This window comes from Pseudonaja textilis, chromosome 1 (assembly GCF_049901715.1).
Source record: "Pseudonaja textilis isolate UNSWEBS1 chromosome 1, rPseTex1.2, whole genome shotgun sequence".
In the NCBI taxonomy this organism is placed as follows: Eukaryota; Metazoa; Chordata; class Lepidosauria; order Squamata; family Elapidae; genus Pseudonaja; species Pseudonaja textilis.
In genome coordinates this window covers 232,827,177-232,840,295 of record NC_141990.1, presented here as the reverse complement: position 1 = coordinate 232,840,295, position 13,119 = coordinate 232,827,177, and the positions used below count along the sequence as shown (strand labels likewise).

Below are 13,119 nucleotides of genomic sequence, written 5' to 3'. Positions count from 1 at the left end.
GAACCGGTAGGAAAATTTTTTTGAAACCCACCACTGACTGAAACAATTGTCAGCTCTTAAAGAGGCATCTTCTTGCTCCCCAGATGTTTTAGACCAAGGCTGTCAAACTCCCGCCCCGTGGGCTGGATGTGTCTCTCACTGGCCACACCCACGCCTGGTTTAACGAAGGGCGGAAAAGTTCCGGTGCATCACATGACACCGCCGTGACCCCATGAGTTTGACATCCCTGTTTTAGACTCAACCATCCCTTGCCATTAACCAAGGTGACTGCAGTGAATGATAGCTGGTCCAGAGCATTTGGAGAGCATCAGTTTCGCTTGTCCCTACTTTAAGCTAGGGAAGGAGGTTAGGGCTACCTGTTGCTGCATTGCCTCCCTGAGCTGTTTGAGGAAATATTGGGTGTAACTTTAGCAAGTGGGCAGCTGTCAAACAAAGTATCCATCAAAACAAACCGCACTATGCACAGACAGCAACACAGATGGAGCTCATTATTGTTTGTCTATCTTCAGCTAAAAAAAATGTTTGCATAAAAGTATTTGTGAAAAATAGTTTACTCCTGAAAATTACACACAAAAATGGGGGTGGGTGGGAGTAAAATGCTCTTGAAGGGTATTTTAAAAGCAGTCCTAAGGGAAATTTAGCTTTCTAAAATATGAATTGGAGAAATTTACATGAAAAAGGAAGACGGCAAGGATATGTGGGTGAAAAAGATGTGTTATGACTGCAATGAATGATAGCTGATCCAGAGCATTTGGAGAGCATCAGTTTTGCTTGTACCTGCTTTAAGCTAGAGAAGGAGGTTAGGTCTACCTTTTGCTGCATTGCCTCCCTGAGCTGTTTGAAGAAATATTGGGTGTAACTTTAGCAGTTCTTCTGCCAGTTCGAAACAGTTCTGCCTGTGTAGATGAAGTTGGCTCATTTCAAGGGCTGAGTTAGCTCTTCTCTGTACTGATTTATTGCAAACTGGAGAAAATCTGAGCTCTTTTGCAGTGCTGGAACTTTTGGGCCCTCCATTTCCCTATGGGTGGAAGCCTTCGTCTCTCCTAGGTTCCAGCTCCTGACCTTAGATGAGCCTTTCTTGGTGCAAAGCAGTCACTTGAAACCTCCCAAGCAGTACAGCTGTTTGTAAATCAACTGATCTCTCCTGGCAAAAGGGAAAAAAAGGTAGAATTACATCTCTTTGCCTGACCTGCTATGTGAGGAGAAAAGTTGTAAGAATCTGAAAATATTTTATAAAAATAGTTTTGAGGGTAGAAATTGAAACAAAAAATTGTTTCAACATCTACCCAAGAAATGGCGCTATAGGGCATTGCACACCAGAACAGCTAGACACAAGGACGGTTTTTTCCCTCACATGCCATCACTCTGCTACACAACTAATCCCCACAATGCTGTCAAATTATTTAGTAAGGCTGTATTATTATTCTCATTTTTCCTATTACCAAGCTCCTTTTCTCCTTATGACTATAATTTTGTTGCTTGTATCTTTATGGTTTATACTGTTTTATTTAGTTTCCTAATATGATTTATGTTGATTACTTATTTAGTATCCAATGATTATCACTAAGTGTTTTATTTTGCGATTTATGATGAATTTATTTTTATGATGACTCTGATCATGATTTATCACTTATAGCTTTTATGTACACTGAGAGCTTATGCACTGCAGACAAATTCCTTGTGTGTCCAATCACACCTGGCCAATAAAGAATAAAGAAAGAAATAGTCAAACTAGCTGGAGAAGGCCAGTTTGTTTTAAAATGGAATTCCTGGAGTTTCTGAATATAATTGATTAGAAAGGCTGGGAAAACCAATTGGTTGCTAGGCTGTTGGTAGGATATAGCTAAGTGTTTGTGCTTTTATATGATGGCTCTTTCTTTCTCTTTCTCTTTTTTCTTTTCTTTTCTTTTCTTCTCTTTCTTTCTTTCCTTCCTTCCTTCCTTCCTTCCTTCCTTCCTTCCTTCCTTCCTTCCTTCCTTCCTTCCTTCCTTCCTTTCTTTCTTTCTTTCTTTCTTTCTTTCTTTCTTTCTTTCTGCCATCTCTCATGTAATTGTCCAGACTAACAACACAGATGCAAAGGAAAAATACTAATTTATTTATTTCCTTTCCTTTCTTTCAGAGGAGATTTTTCTCTGAAATCTGCAGCAGCTGTGAGGGTGGGGCACTGAATAACATTTTTGCACAGCTTGGAAGAGAACTGATCACAGGCAGTCCTTATGTAGTAACTGCCTCATTTAATAATGTTACAACAGTGATGGGGAAGTAACTTTACAATCAGTTTTCCCATTTGCAACCTTCAAAGGTCTGCAAAACTAAAGAAAGCTAATGCAAGATCTTAAGCACTATTGCAGTTTCACTTAGCAACTGCTTCATTTTAGCAATTGAGTTGCGAGTCCCAGTTGTGGTTGCTAAATGAGGACTATCATAGCATATAGCAATGGTAATAGTACTTAGACTTACTGTATATACCACTTCATAGTGCTTTACAACCCTCTCCAAGTGGTTTACAGAGTCACATATTGCCCCCAACAATCTGGGTCCTCATTTTACTGACCTCGGAAGGATGGAAGGTTGAGTCAACTTTAAACCATGTCAGGATCCAGCTTCAAGCTGTGGGCAGAATTTGCCTGCAATACAGTGTTGCATTCTAACTGCTGGATCACCACCGGACTGATAGCACTGGGGAGAAACTAGGTTGATTTCAAACTTGTGATGACCCCAGGGTGTGGCACAAAAGCAACAAAGTCACAAAAGTAGGTAAAATCCCTTTAATACCTCCAACTTGACCCTTAATGTCCAGTTATCTTCAGCTGGAGAAGAAAACTCTCCCAGGAACAGTCTTTAAGGGGTGGAAATTCACTCCAAACCCAAAGTACATATAATTATAAATAAAAATCAACACAAACCATGCTGCAGCAATTAATAGGACAGGGCAGGATAAGGAATTACAGACTTCAAAAGCTAATGAAACACACATAGTTGGGAGGATACCAGAACCCAGATAAGCCTCGGCAAACAAAGGTAATTCACGCTCTGCTTCCAGCAAGGTCCTGTGCGCAAACGCCCTTTTTAAATCCCATTTTCCCAGCTGCAGCCAATGAAGGGAATCAGGGCCCTTTTCTCCCACATAACTCACATTGCTCCCTTCTTCGTTCCTCCATGCGTGCCCTAGGATGAAGAGGGGGTGGGCCTGGGTCTTCCTCTGAATGTCCTCTCCCTTGCTCTACCTCTTCCCTGCTCTGCCCAGCCAGACTGTGCCCTTCCCCAGTTTCTTCCACAGCCACCAGAGCCACACTCCCACTCCCTGTCAGCTGTTCAACCTCCCCCTCTGAATCAGATTCCAACAGGGGCATGACAAAACTGCTTTGCAAGGATCAGACAGTGAAAATGGTGGATGTGTGGAAGTATCCTAAGAAATCCAGGTGTGAATATTGATGAGACACAAGCGCTGTATATGTACTTTGAGATCTTCGGTTATGAAGATCAATAATTATATGGTCATTGATTAGGTTAAAAAAATGATTAAGTAGATAAAAATTATACTTTTGTAAGGTGTTGAATCCCGTTCTTTGGTAGAACTTCTGAATCATTGATTTAGTTTGCTGAAAGGGCAACTGATGTTATTTTCATGCTGTTTATTCAATAACTTAAATGTCATATCCTGTATCATTTATTACGGTGTCCCTGTACAGTGGGGAACAATTTTTTTTTCTAACAAAAAGAAGTTCCACCCAGACTGTATGCTTTTAGGAATACTTTGCAGTAAAGGATACATATAAAATGAAAGAAACAAATATTAATCCTCTGCTCGGGATAGTACATGTAGTCCTCGACTTACAACAGTTTGTTTAGTGACCAAAGTCACAACGGCAGTGAAAAAAAGTGACCTATGACCATTTTTCACACTTGCGACCATTAACAGCATCCCCATGATCACCTGATCAAAATTCGGACACTTGGCAACTGTCTCACATTTATGATGGTTGCAGTGTCACAGGGGTCATGTGATCAGCTTTTGTGACCTTCTGACCTTCTGACAAGCAGAGTCAATGAAGAAGTCATGATTCACTTAAAAGCCGTGTTAGTTACCTACAATTGCAGTGATTCACTTATTGCAAGAAAGTTCTTAAAATGGAGCAAATCTCACTTAACAACTCTCTTGTTTAGCAATAGAAATTTTGGAGCTCAATTGTGGTCGTAAGTCAAGGACTAGTTATAATATGTGGACTTCAACTTACCGAATCCGCCAGCCAGCCAGCCAGCATTTTGGGAGTTGAATTCTACACATCTTTAACATGCCAATGTTGAGAAACACTGATGTATTGAATGCAAGCCAGGTGCTTTAGTACTGAAGTAGGTACTTAAGAAGTAAATATGGCAGGTGTGTTGCTTTCCAGTTGTGACTCTACGAACTAGGCAGGGGCATGCATGGGAGATCTCAAAAAAGCCACAATCATGGCCATGACCACATGGTTGAAACTTTACCCCTTGTTATGTGTGATGCCCCACTCCTTTTTTCCATTGTGGCCCCCATGTTGTCTTTCTTTTTATTACTTATGAACAGCCCTGAAGAGAGCTGTAAATTAACCCTGAGAATTCAAAGGAAACTTGTTAAAGAACAATCCCAGGATTATTTGAGGAAACAAAAACATTGCTGACATCTGACATCACTTTATCAAAATGGGGCATCCATTCCTTTTTATATGCTTATTTTTCCCCATTACTGGACCATAAAATAGTTGGAAAGAAGATAATAAAAGGTTCTAGAAAAAGAAGAAGAAAATAGGTGAGAGCTGAAAATATAGGCCTGTATGTTTCACCTTTGGTTGCCATAAAATTATATTGAAATATTTTCCATTGCTGAGAATTGAAGTCATGCATAGTTATTAAATTACTGTGTCCTTTGTCAATTACTGACTTCCTGGAATGTTTTAGAACTTGAGCATTTTTTACACCCATCTTGTATAAATCCTGCCATCCAACAATAATAATAAATCCTTTATCTTATGGGCCCTGTCTTTCATTTTAAATGCATTAGAGTGTGTGCTGTTTTATGGATCTGGCTGAATTAGTAATTTTCTTTGGGTCAAATATTTAAAGAGGAGTGTTGTTCCTTTTTTGCTAACCCCGTGTCTTCATTTCCAATCAATATAAATGAATTAGAGTAAAACTATGTGAAATCAAAACTGAAGCAAGATAAGACTTGTAAAGAGGAGGAGAAGTTTCTAAAATCCATTATAAAGATTAGTGCCTCTGCAATATAAGCATGTAGTATAGAAATGCTTATGCATATATTTCTATGTTTAAAGCAGCCTTCTCCCCCTCGTAAATTATACAGCTATCTCGCCTCAAACATTTCTATTTAAACATAGAGAATATCTGCCATTTTAATCTTCCAGTAGAAAAAGGAAATTCCCAGAAGCCCCAGCCAACTCTGATTCAGTAACACATATCAACTTGTGCTGGAGAGGTTTCTTTAATGACTTGATATTCAGCAGCACCAGGGCCAGACTGAAAAGCTAAAAGATGCTTATAAAATACACCCTGGGAATCACGTATGTCTATAAAAAGGAACAGCCTTTTACCTACTTAGACTGTTTTTCTTTTACCCACATCTGCCACCATATTTCCTGTCTCTTCGGAGAACTAGCAACAGCTCCACAGCTACCTTCTTCCCTCAGCAGACGCATCTTACCTGTGCCATGACATACTTGGTGAAATATTGCACAGGCAATAATTTTATGTTGCTTTCCAATAATAATAATAATAACAACAACAACAACAACAACTCACTTCTCTGTAATGACAATAAAACAAATGTCTGTTCCCAAACTAATCTGGGTCTACTCTTTTATTCCGGGAATTTGAATTTACAGGCTAAGCAGTAATCGACATACTTAGGCAAGACAAGATAAAGTGTTAGTTTTATCACTGAGTCATCTTAAATTCAGATTCTGGAAAATCTAAGATGTCTGGCCCAGATTCAGAAACTCTTGTCAACATCATAGTAAGCTGTCAGTGAGCTTGCTACTTTTTCATTGCAGTCAATGCCATAATGTAAGAGCAAAGATGGGAAACAGGTATGTGTGTGTGTGTGTGTTTTCAGTTTATCCTCCCTCCCCAAAGACATTGATTTTGTACTCTGGAATCTGATAAGTCGATGGCCTACCACTTGCAATAATCAAAAGCTAACAGAACTAGATGTAGAAGATGATTCTACAAGATACCCATCTTCAGAGCTTAAGCAAGTTGGAAGAATGTGTGCTTGGTCTGAGGTGACGGAGGCTGCTAAAGACATATGTCTCTTAATCTGCTCTTTCCTTGAAACAGCAGGTGGGAAGTGGTTTCAAGAGTAATGTTGGAAACAGAAACAAGGGTTGCTTCCAAGTAAAAGATGGGTTCCCTTCTGTAATCTCAATCCTATATACAGTATGCTTTCTTTCATTATGGAGTGAAGGCAATCAATTCAAGATTTACAGTATTCTAAATGTGATGAGCATGGTATAAAATTTTTATATGTTCTGTTAAATTGACCATCTTGTACAAAACACTACTTCATTTGTATTCTATGGAAACCTGTGATACTGCCCTTATAGAGTTCCAATAATTAACTCTTTTTTTTTCTGTTTCATTTTGTTTGCTATCTTTACTTGCATGCTACTGAATCACCAAACAGTTCTAGGCATCTTAAAACAAAGTTAACACCTTAAAGGAGAGCACAAATGCATAACATGAAGTAATAACATTCCTGACCATTCACTCATTCATTCTTTATTTGCCAGCAGTTTTATCATGTCCTTTTGGAAAGCTCTTCGCTCTTACACAAACCACAAACATGTCAGGCTGCCCCCCCCCATCATTTGTACTGCACCCTGCCACAGTCCTGAGAGGGAGGGGGATGGGGAGGAAGAGGACCTCTTTTAAAAGGAGGATGGGAGGAGAGACCAGCACAGACAGGAAGCAGAGGTGTGAAACCAGTTTCATCTGGCCCACCTTCAAGGACTTTTGGGTGGCCAGGACATGGGAATGGAATCTTAACTTCTTCTCAAAGTGTCCTGTTCTGAAATCCAGCTACCATCCTATTGGGCACTGACAAACTGGTCAAAGCAGGGAGAGTTTCAGATCTGACCTTGCTTTTGCTGCATCCAGTTGTCTCTAGTAAAAGAGCCTTGTAACCTACTGATGGAATCAAACATCTTTCTTTCCTAGAGAGCTAGCTGGGACAGAGCTCTTCATACATGACAGCCAGTACCTTGAATTGCACCCAAAGCCTACCATAAGCTAATGCAATTCGTGCAAATGTATGTTACTTTGTTCTACCAACTGTAGTTCTGAATCATCTTGAAGATCAGCCACATATATGATTAGCTGCAGTAATCCAAGTGCAGGTGATAAACCTGAGGGGTATTGATGCAAAAATGTTGTGGTCCAGGAAAAGTCAGAACTGAGGTGCCAGACGCTTTGCAGATAAGCTCTGCTTTTAATGGCTTTCACTTGTTTCAGTAGGTGCCACAAATCCAGGGGGATTCTTCCCCTTTCCCAGATTGTGTACTTGCTCTTTCAGTGCCACCCTATTTAAAGTCAAATATGGAGCTGTTTTTGAATCATGATCAATGTTTATTGAATGCAACAGATCCATCAAGAGGCCCACTTTTCCCCCATCAAGGTCCTGATATGGGTTATCCACAAGAGCGACTACAGCAATTTTCATCCGATGCCAAGGCACGGAGCCACACTGGAAGGAGCCCATATAATCTGCTTCCAGAGGGAGTCTCTGTAATGGCCTCACCATCACCACCACTTTTCAATAATATACAGAGCCACGATGGCACAGTGGTTAGAATGCAGTAAGGCAGGCTAACTCTGCCCACAGCCAGGAGTTCGATCCTGACAGCTCAAGGTTGACTCAGCCTTCCAACCTTCCAAGGCTTTCAATAGTGATGTTGGTCATGCAGAGGACTTTAATTATCTTTACATTGTTGTATCAATAGATAGCATAGTGGGTTCATGTCAAATATGGCTTCAAACATCAATTATAAAAACTTTGCTTCTATTTAGAATTACATTTTTGAAAATTAAGCTGCTGCCATGTATTTAAAAAAAAACCCTGCAGTTTTCCATTTCTGCAAACATATTCATAGTATCAGTTGAAATTTCAGATGAGCTAAGCTGATTATTATTTGATGGAAATCAGTTTACTTTAGAATGGAAAGAGGAGTTTAGTAAAATATATAGTTAAGGTTGATTGCTCTGAATATAATTACAAGTAGAAAAATTCTTCTGTGCAGTATCTTATGTTAATTGTAGGGATGATTTAAGGAGGATTTAGAAAATGAAAAATGAGTAATTCATGTAAAAATGAGGAGAGATCTGCAGATTTGCTCAGCCTGGATAACCAGAACTTTTGGTCCCCAATAACAAAATTGTATTTCTCTGAAATTTATTCTGTATGGGCGGTGATGCCTTGAAGTAGTACAGAAAAATAAGATCTGAGCTTGAAACTTGTGTCAGAGATTTAGACAACCATCACAGCCTTTCCTCCCAGTTTTGGGATTCAAAGAATTGAAATGGGATCACCTCTAGAGTTGTATTTCATGCCAAAAAATGCTCTGACAGTTAAATAGCCCCAGATACTAATACTGTACTATGTTTTCTTGGTACTTTCTAGCTTTCCTAGAACCCCTTAAGAGATACATTGTTAGAGTAAGATTTTTCATTCATTCATTCAATTCCACAAATTCTCAAAACACTGCTTCCTGAACCAAGATTAGTGTGTATCTTCAGCTTCCCAGAGAGAGGATAGAGAAAAGAAAGTTGTAACAGTTCAAACGAAGGCGAATGTGAAAGTTAATAATGATGAATTTTGTCATAAGCAAATGCTATTGACCTTCAGAGAATATTTGCTGGCATTTTAATACTATAGAGGGCAGAGTATAAAGGCCATCCACTCTGAAGAACATCATGGAATTAAAAAGAAAGAAGAGGTCATCCATTAGATTTTATTACAGCTGGGTAGAGTGTGAGTATAAGATAGCAATTTGTAAAGATCTTAGATAAACATATTATCCAGTGTTGAACTAAAACCACAGGATTATGGAAATAGATTAAACACTGCAATGCTTTTTCATTTAGCAATAAAAGAGCTAAGATGGGACTATGAAAAAAAGAAATAAAAAGCTTTTTTTAAAAAAAATCCCCACTAAATACTTGCAGAAATAGAGAATATTTAATGAAAGGAGGAGTATATAGCAAAATGTTTCCCATTCTACAGGGAGGTGGGGTTTTTTCACAATCAGAGTAATATTTTTTTTAAACATAATGAGTGAATTATTCCTGAGTTAATTGGAATGTGCAGTCATGTGGTGGTAGAGCTAATGCAATGGAACATCATGCATTATATATTGTGTGTTGGAAGATTTTATCCAGTATTAAATAAAGATACACAAATTCTGGGAGGAAAATCTTTGACTTCAGAAATGTTCATCCTTTTTTTTTTTTTACAAAATCTTTTTTAGATACATTGAAATATTAAAAGAGCACAAGCCTAAATTAGTCTGGACTGAAAAAATTGCTGAACACTACTTGGAATATAAAAAGTGAGTCACTATTATTTATTGTTCATTAAATTCAATAAATGGAAAACTGCTGTTCAACAATCTAAATTCATGGAAGAATGACCTTTTGACTGAAGGTAGAGAAATAAAACATCTTGTTTACTTTTAAAAGTTTCAAACAGTACAAAAATATTGGTTATTAAGAAATTGGATAAATAGCAGAATCTTTACTGATAAGATGTCAAGTACATGTTGATCATGTAAAAAACAATAAGATGATTTGATTGTAGATGAAGGTACTAACACTTGTTCATATTAATCCAATCTATTGTTACATGTGGCTGCATTTGTATGTGAGAGAACTGGATGTAACACATTTAACTCTTTTTGTTGACAACTGGATTTAAAACTTCCTTTAAGCTCAAAAGATATATTAGTTTATTCTCAAGGTTTCATTTTATGAGAAAACAGAACTAAACTCATACCTATTTTTCAAGGGAAAAACTCAGTCCAGAATGGTTTCTTGATCCAGATCTGAAAAAGACGTCAGGGTAGGTGTCAGGGTTCCAAGCAATAGATCCATCACAAGCAAACACTCCGAGGCAGGTGGATTCCTCAAAGAATAGCTTCATTGGAAATACCATATTGGCACATATCTGATGTAAACCAACTCTGGGCCCCTTGGTTTTCACCTAATTAAAAGTAAAAGTTTTCCTCTCAACCCCAAACAATGAGTCACATGGCCCAATCAATGCAGTGTCCGCTGGTCTGGTGACATCACTTCACCTTCCTCTGGCCATGTGTGTTGTGGTTTGCCAGCAGCCTGTGCAGACGGCAGCAGAATTGGACAGTGGGGAAGAAAAGGGACCAGTCCGGGAGCTTGGAGAGGACTCAGACGAGGGTCCTACGTCCAATGCAGAGATGGAGCCAGGACCATCTGGGAGTGGTGTGCTAACAGACTCCAGAGTCTGGCAGGCCGAGGAACCAGGGGAGTCTGTTCCCACAGTCTGCATGTGTGTAGAGCTGCTAGAAGGCAAGAGCAGCTAAGACAAAAGGGGCAACTCAGGAATAAGGCTGGGAGGTGATTACCCCTCCCATAAGGTATAAAAGACAGGCAAAGGTGAAGAAACCTTTGTAGGAAGCAAAGTCATTCGTTCTGTTTGGATTAATCCTTGAAGCTCTGTGTGGACTTTGTACTTTGGTTGTTTTTTTTAATAGTTCATTTGGCACTTTTGTTGTTGGCAGTGATTCAAAGGAGAGAAAGGTGGATGCTTATCTTGAGGGACTGTTTGGGGCTCATTATGGGCTGGGAATGAACATAATTCCCAGTGTTGAAATAAAACAAGAGTTGTTTTAACTAAGTGTGTGCTTAATTATGGTCTCGGAAGCCTTGGTCAGAACAAGGTATGAAAACATCCTTGGTTGCCAAGAGAAAGTATTTTATTTTGACTACACAACCCCAGCTATCTCTAATCCCACCCTCCCTATCCCTCGCTCCAGTGTGGCAGCACTGAAGCCTCAAGATGGCTTTGGCCAGATCTGCTTCATGGTTGACAGTAGGACATCGTAAAGGCATAAGTAGGCACCAGGTTTTGATTAGGGTTAGGCTTAGGGTTAGTTTTATTGTTTGTTTTATGCTTTTATGTTTTTGTGGTTTCTCACGTTATAGTTTTTGGATTTTATTGTTGTTGTGAGCCAACCAGAGTTGTACTTAAGAGGGGTGGTCAAATAAATAAATCTGGTGCCATTTCCCTGCTGAAATACACTATTTTCTACATTGCAATTTGGCCCCAATGTGGGATTTGGGGAACAAATTGTTAGGCTGGTCCTATGTTGAAGGCGTAAGAGCCAAGAAGTCAATGTTGAGCAGAGCTCTGGAATATGAGAAATGACTTTTTTCAGAAAACTTTGCATTCCATACCCATCCTTCTTGGATGGTTGTAAGTGGTGATTTCCTCTCATTTCCCATTCTATATTAAAGAAATAGAATGATTTAGACAAAGATTGGCTTGTTTTTAAAGCACAGTGAATTCTTTCCCTTTTGATATTTTGCTTGAGGAAGTTTTGACTGCCTTCAATCTGTTTCCCATCAGAAAGGCTGAAGGACTTTATTTGAAAAGCATCTCAGCTGGAAAATTTATCTGTCTTTATTTTGCAAGAAATCCAGGCTAAGTAAGGAAAAACTAAGAGAACCACTACCATGGGTTAAAATAATATTTTATGCATTTAATGTAGCATTTCAAATTGTAGAATGTTGTTAATTATTTTGCTAATTATAAGATGTTCTCAAGCCACAAACCTTGTCCTATATTCTTTTTTTCATGCTTAGTCTCCTACCTCAATCCTATCCTCTGGTTTTGTGGAAGGAAATACATTGCAGGGAAAAATAGCAGATGTATTTGTCACTAGAGTATCTATCTATAGAATCATATATTAACTACACTATTTCTTTCTCTCTCTTTTATTCCTTGGGCCTCCCACAGAAGTAAAGGAAACAAGCATATAGTCTTCTACCCAACTTTGAAGGTATGCTAATCTGATTTTAATGGAGTGGGTGCACCATAACTAGGAACTGGAAAGAATTTACTTTGCATTTTGATAACATTTTATCCAATGCGCTTCCAAATTCTCATTATTTTGAGATGCAACTCTCTGAGCATAAATGCATATGACAGGGAAACATATACACAGAAATATGTATGGTTGGAAACTTTTAAAAAGGTATAATGGAATTGGCAGTGGAATTGGAATAGAAGAAATTTAAGAGGGAAAAAAATAAACCGAAAGATGCCAAAACTGACAGATGTGTATGCATCTCTATTCAAAACATGAAGCTATTTTACTCATGTTCAAAGGCCAGTACATTTGTTAGTAAAATAGAGTAGCTACATTCCCTCTGTCGAGGAATAAATTGACAGATTATTAACTGGCAATTTGTAGAAGTTGTAACTCATTTAATGGTTTGTACTGATAATAAATGAAAGCTGTTTATGATATGTGATTTTTTTTTGTTTCTGTGAACCTCTCCCCCTAAACCATCCATCAATCCCTAAAGAGTATATTCAGCAAAATTAATAATCCATAATGTTTCTCTTGTGTTTTGCAGTCCATTCAACTGCGGTTAAAACTTGCAAAGAAACTGGGCACAGGAATCGCTATCTGGGAATTAGGCCAAGGCTTGGATTATTTTTATGATTTGCTTTAAAAAAATGTTCTTTTCTTCACTGACTCTTCATCTTCAGTCAAATGAAGGGGGCCAATGTGGGCAGGACATTTATTTTGGGGTGGCGACTATATAATTTATATGAAATCTGCTTCAGACTTTCCAATAAAGGATATCTTTTGAGGTATTGCCTTTCTTGTACTGTGTGTAGATGAATAATTTTAAAGCAGAGAGAGACACCAATACTGGTGTGCTGAAAGCCAGCAACAATGAAAGGTAAGACATGTTTATTTTTCCATTTTTTATGCATGGAGAAGATCTATCTGCATTGTCAATAGGAGTCAAAAATGACTTGATGGTATATAACCATAATCATTATCATGCTTAAAGGTAATTCAAAGA

The 13,119-nt window shown here is 38.4% G+C and overlaps 1 protein-coding gene across 6 annotated transcripts in view; it reads left to right on the top strand.

The window, feature by feature from the left end:
• CHID1 (chitinase domain containing 1) overlaps positions 1-12,907 on the top strand; it is a 109,739-nt gene extending 96,832 nt beyond the window's left edge. For all 6 annotated transcript variants that reach the window (XM_087920950.1, XM_026706597.2, XM_087920949.1 and 3 more), the window contains 3 exons: positions 9,516-9,596; positions 12,038-12,080; positions 12,661-12,907. In XM_087920950.1, the coding sequence (XP_087777076.1) occupies positions 9,516-9,596; positions 12,038-12,080; positions 12,661-12,759 (223 nt within the window). In that variant the 3' untranslated portion in view covers positions 12,760-12,907. The remainder of the gene's footprint in view (positions 1-9,515; positions 9,597-12,037; positions 12,081-12,660) is intronic.
• The last annotated feature ends 212 nt before the right edge of the window (positions 12,908-13,119 follow it).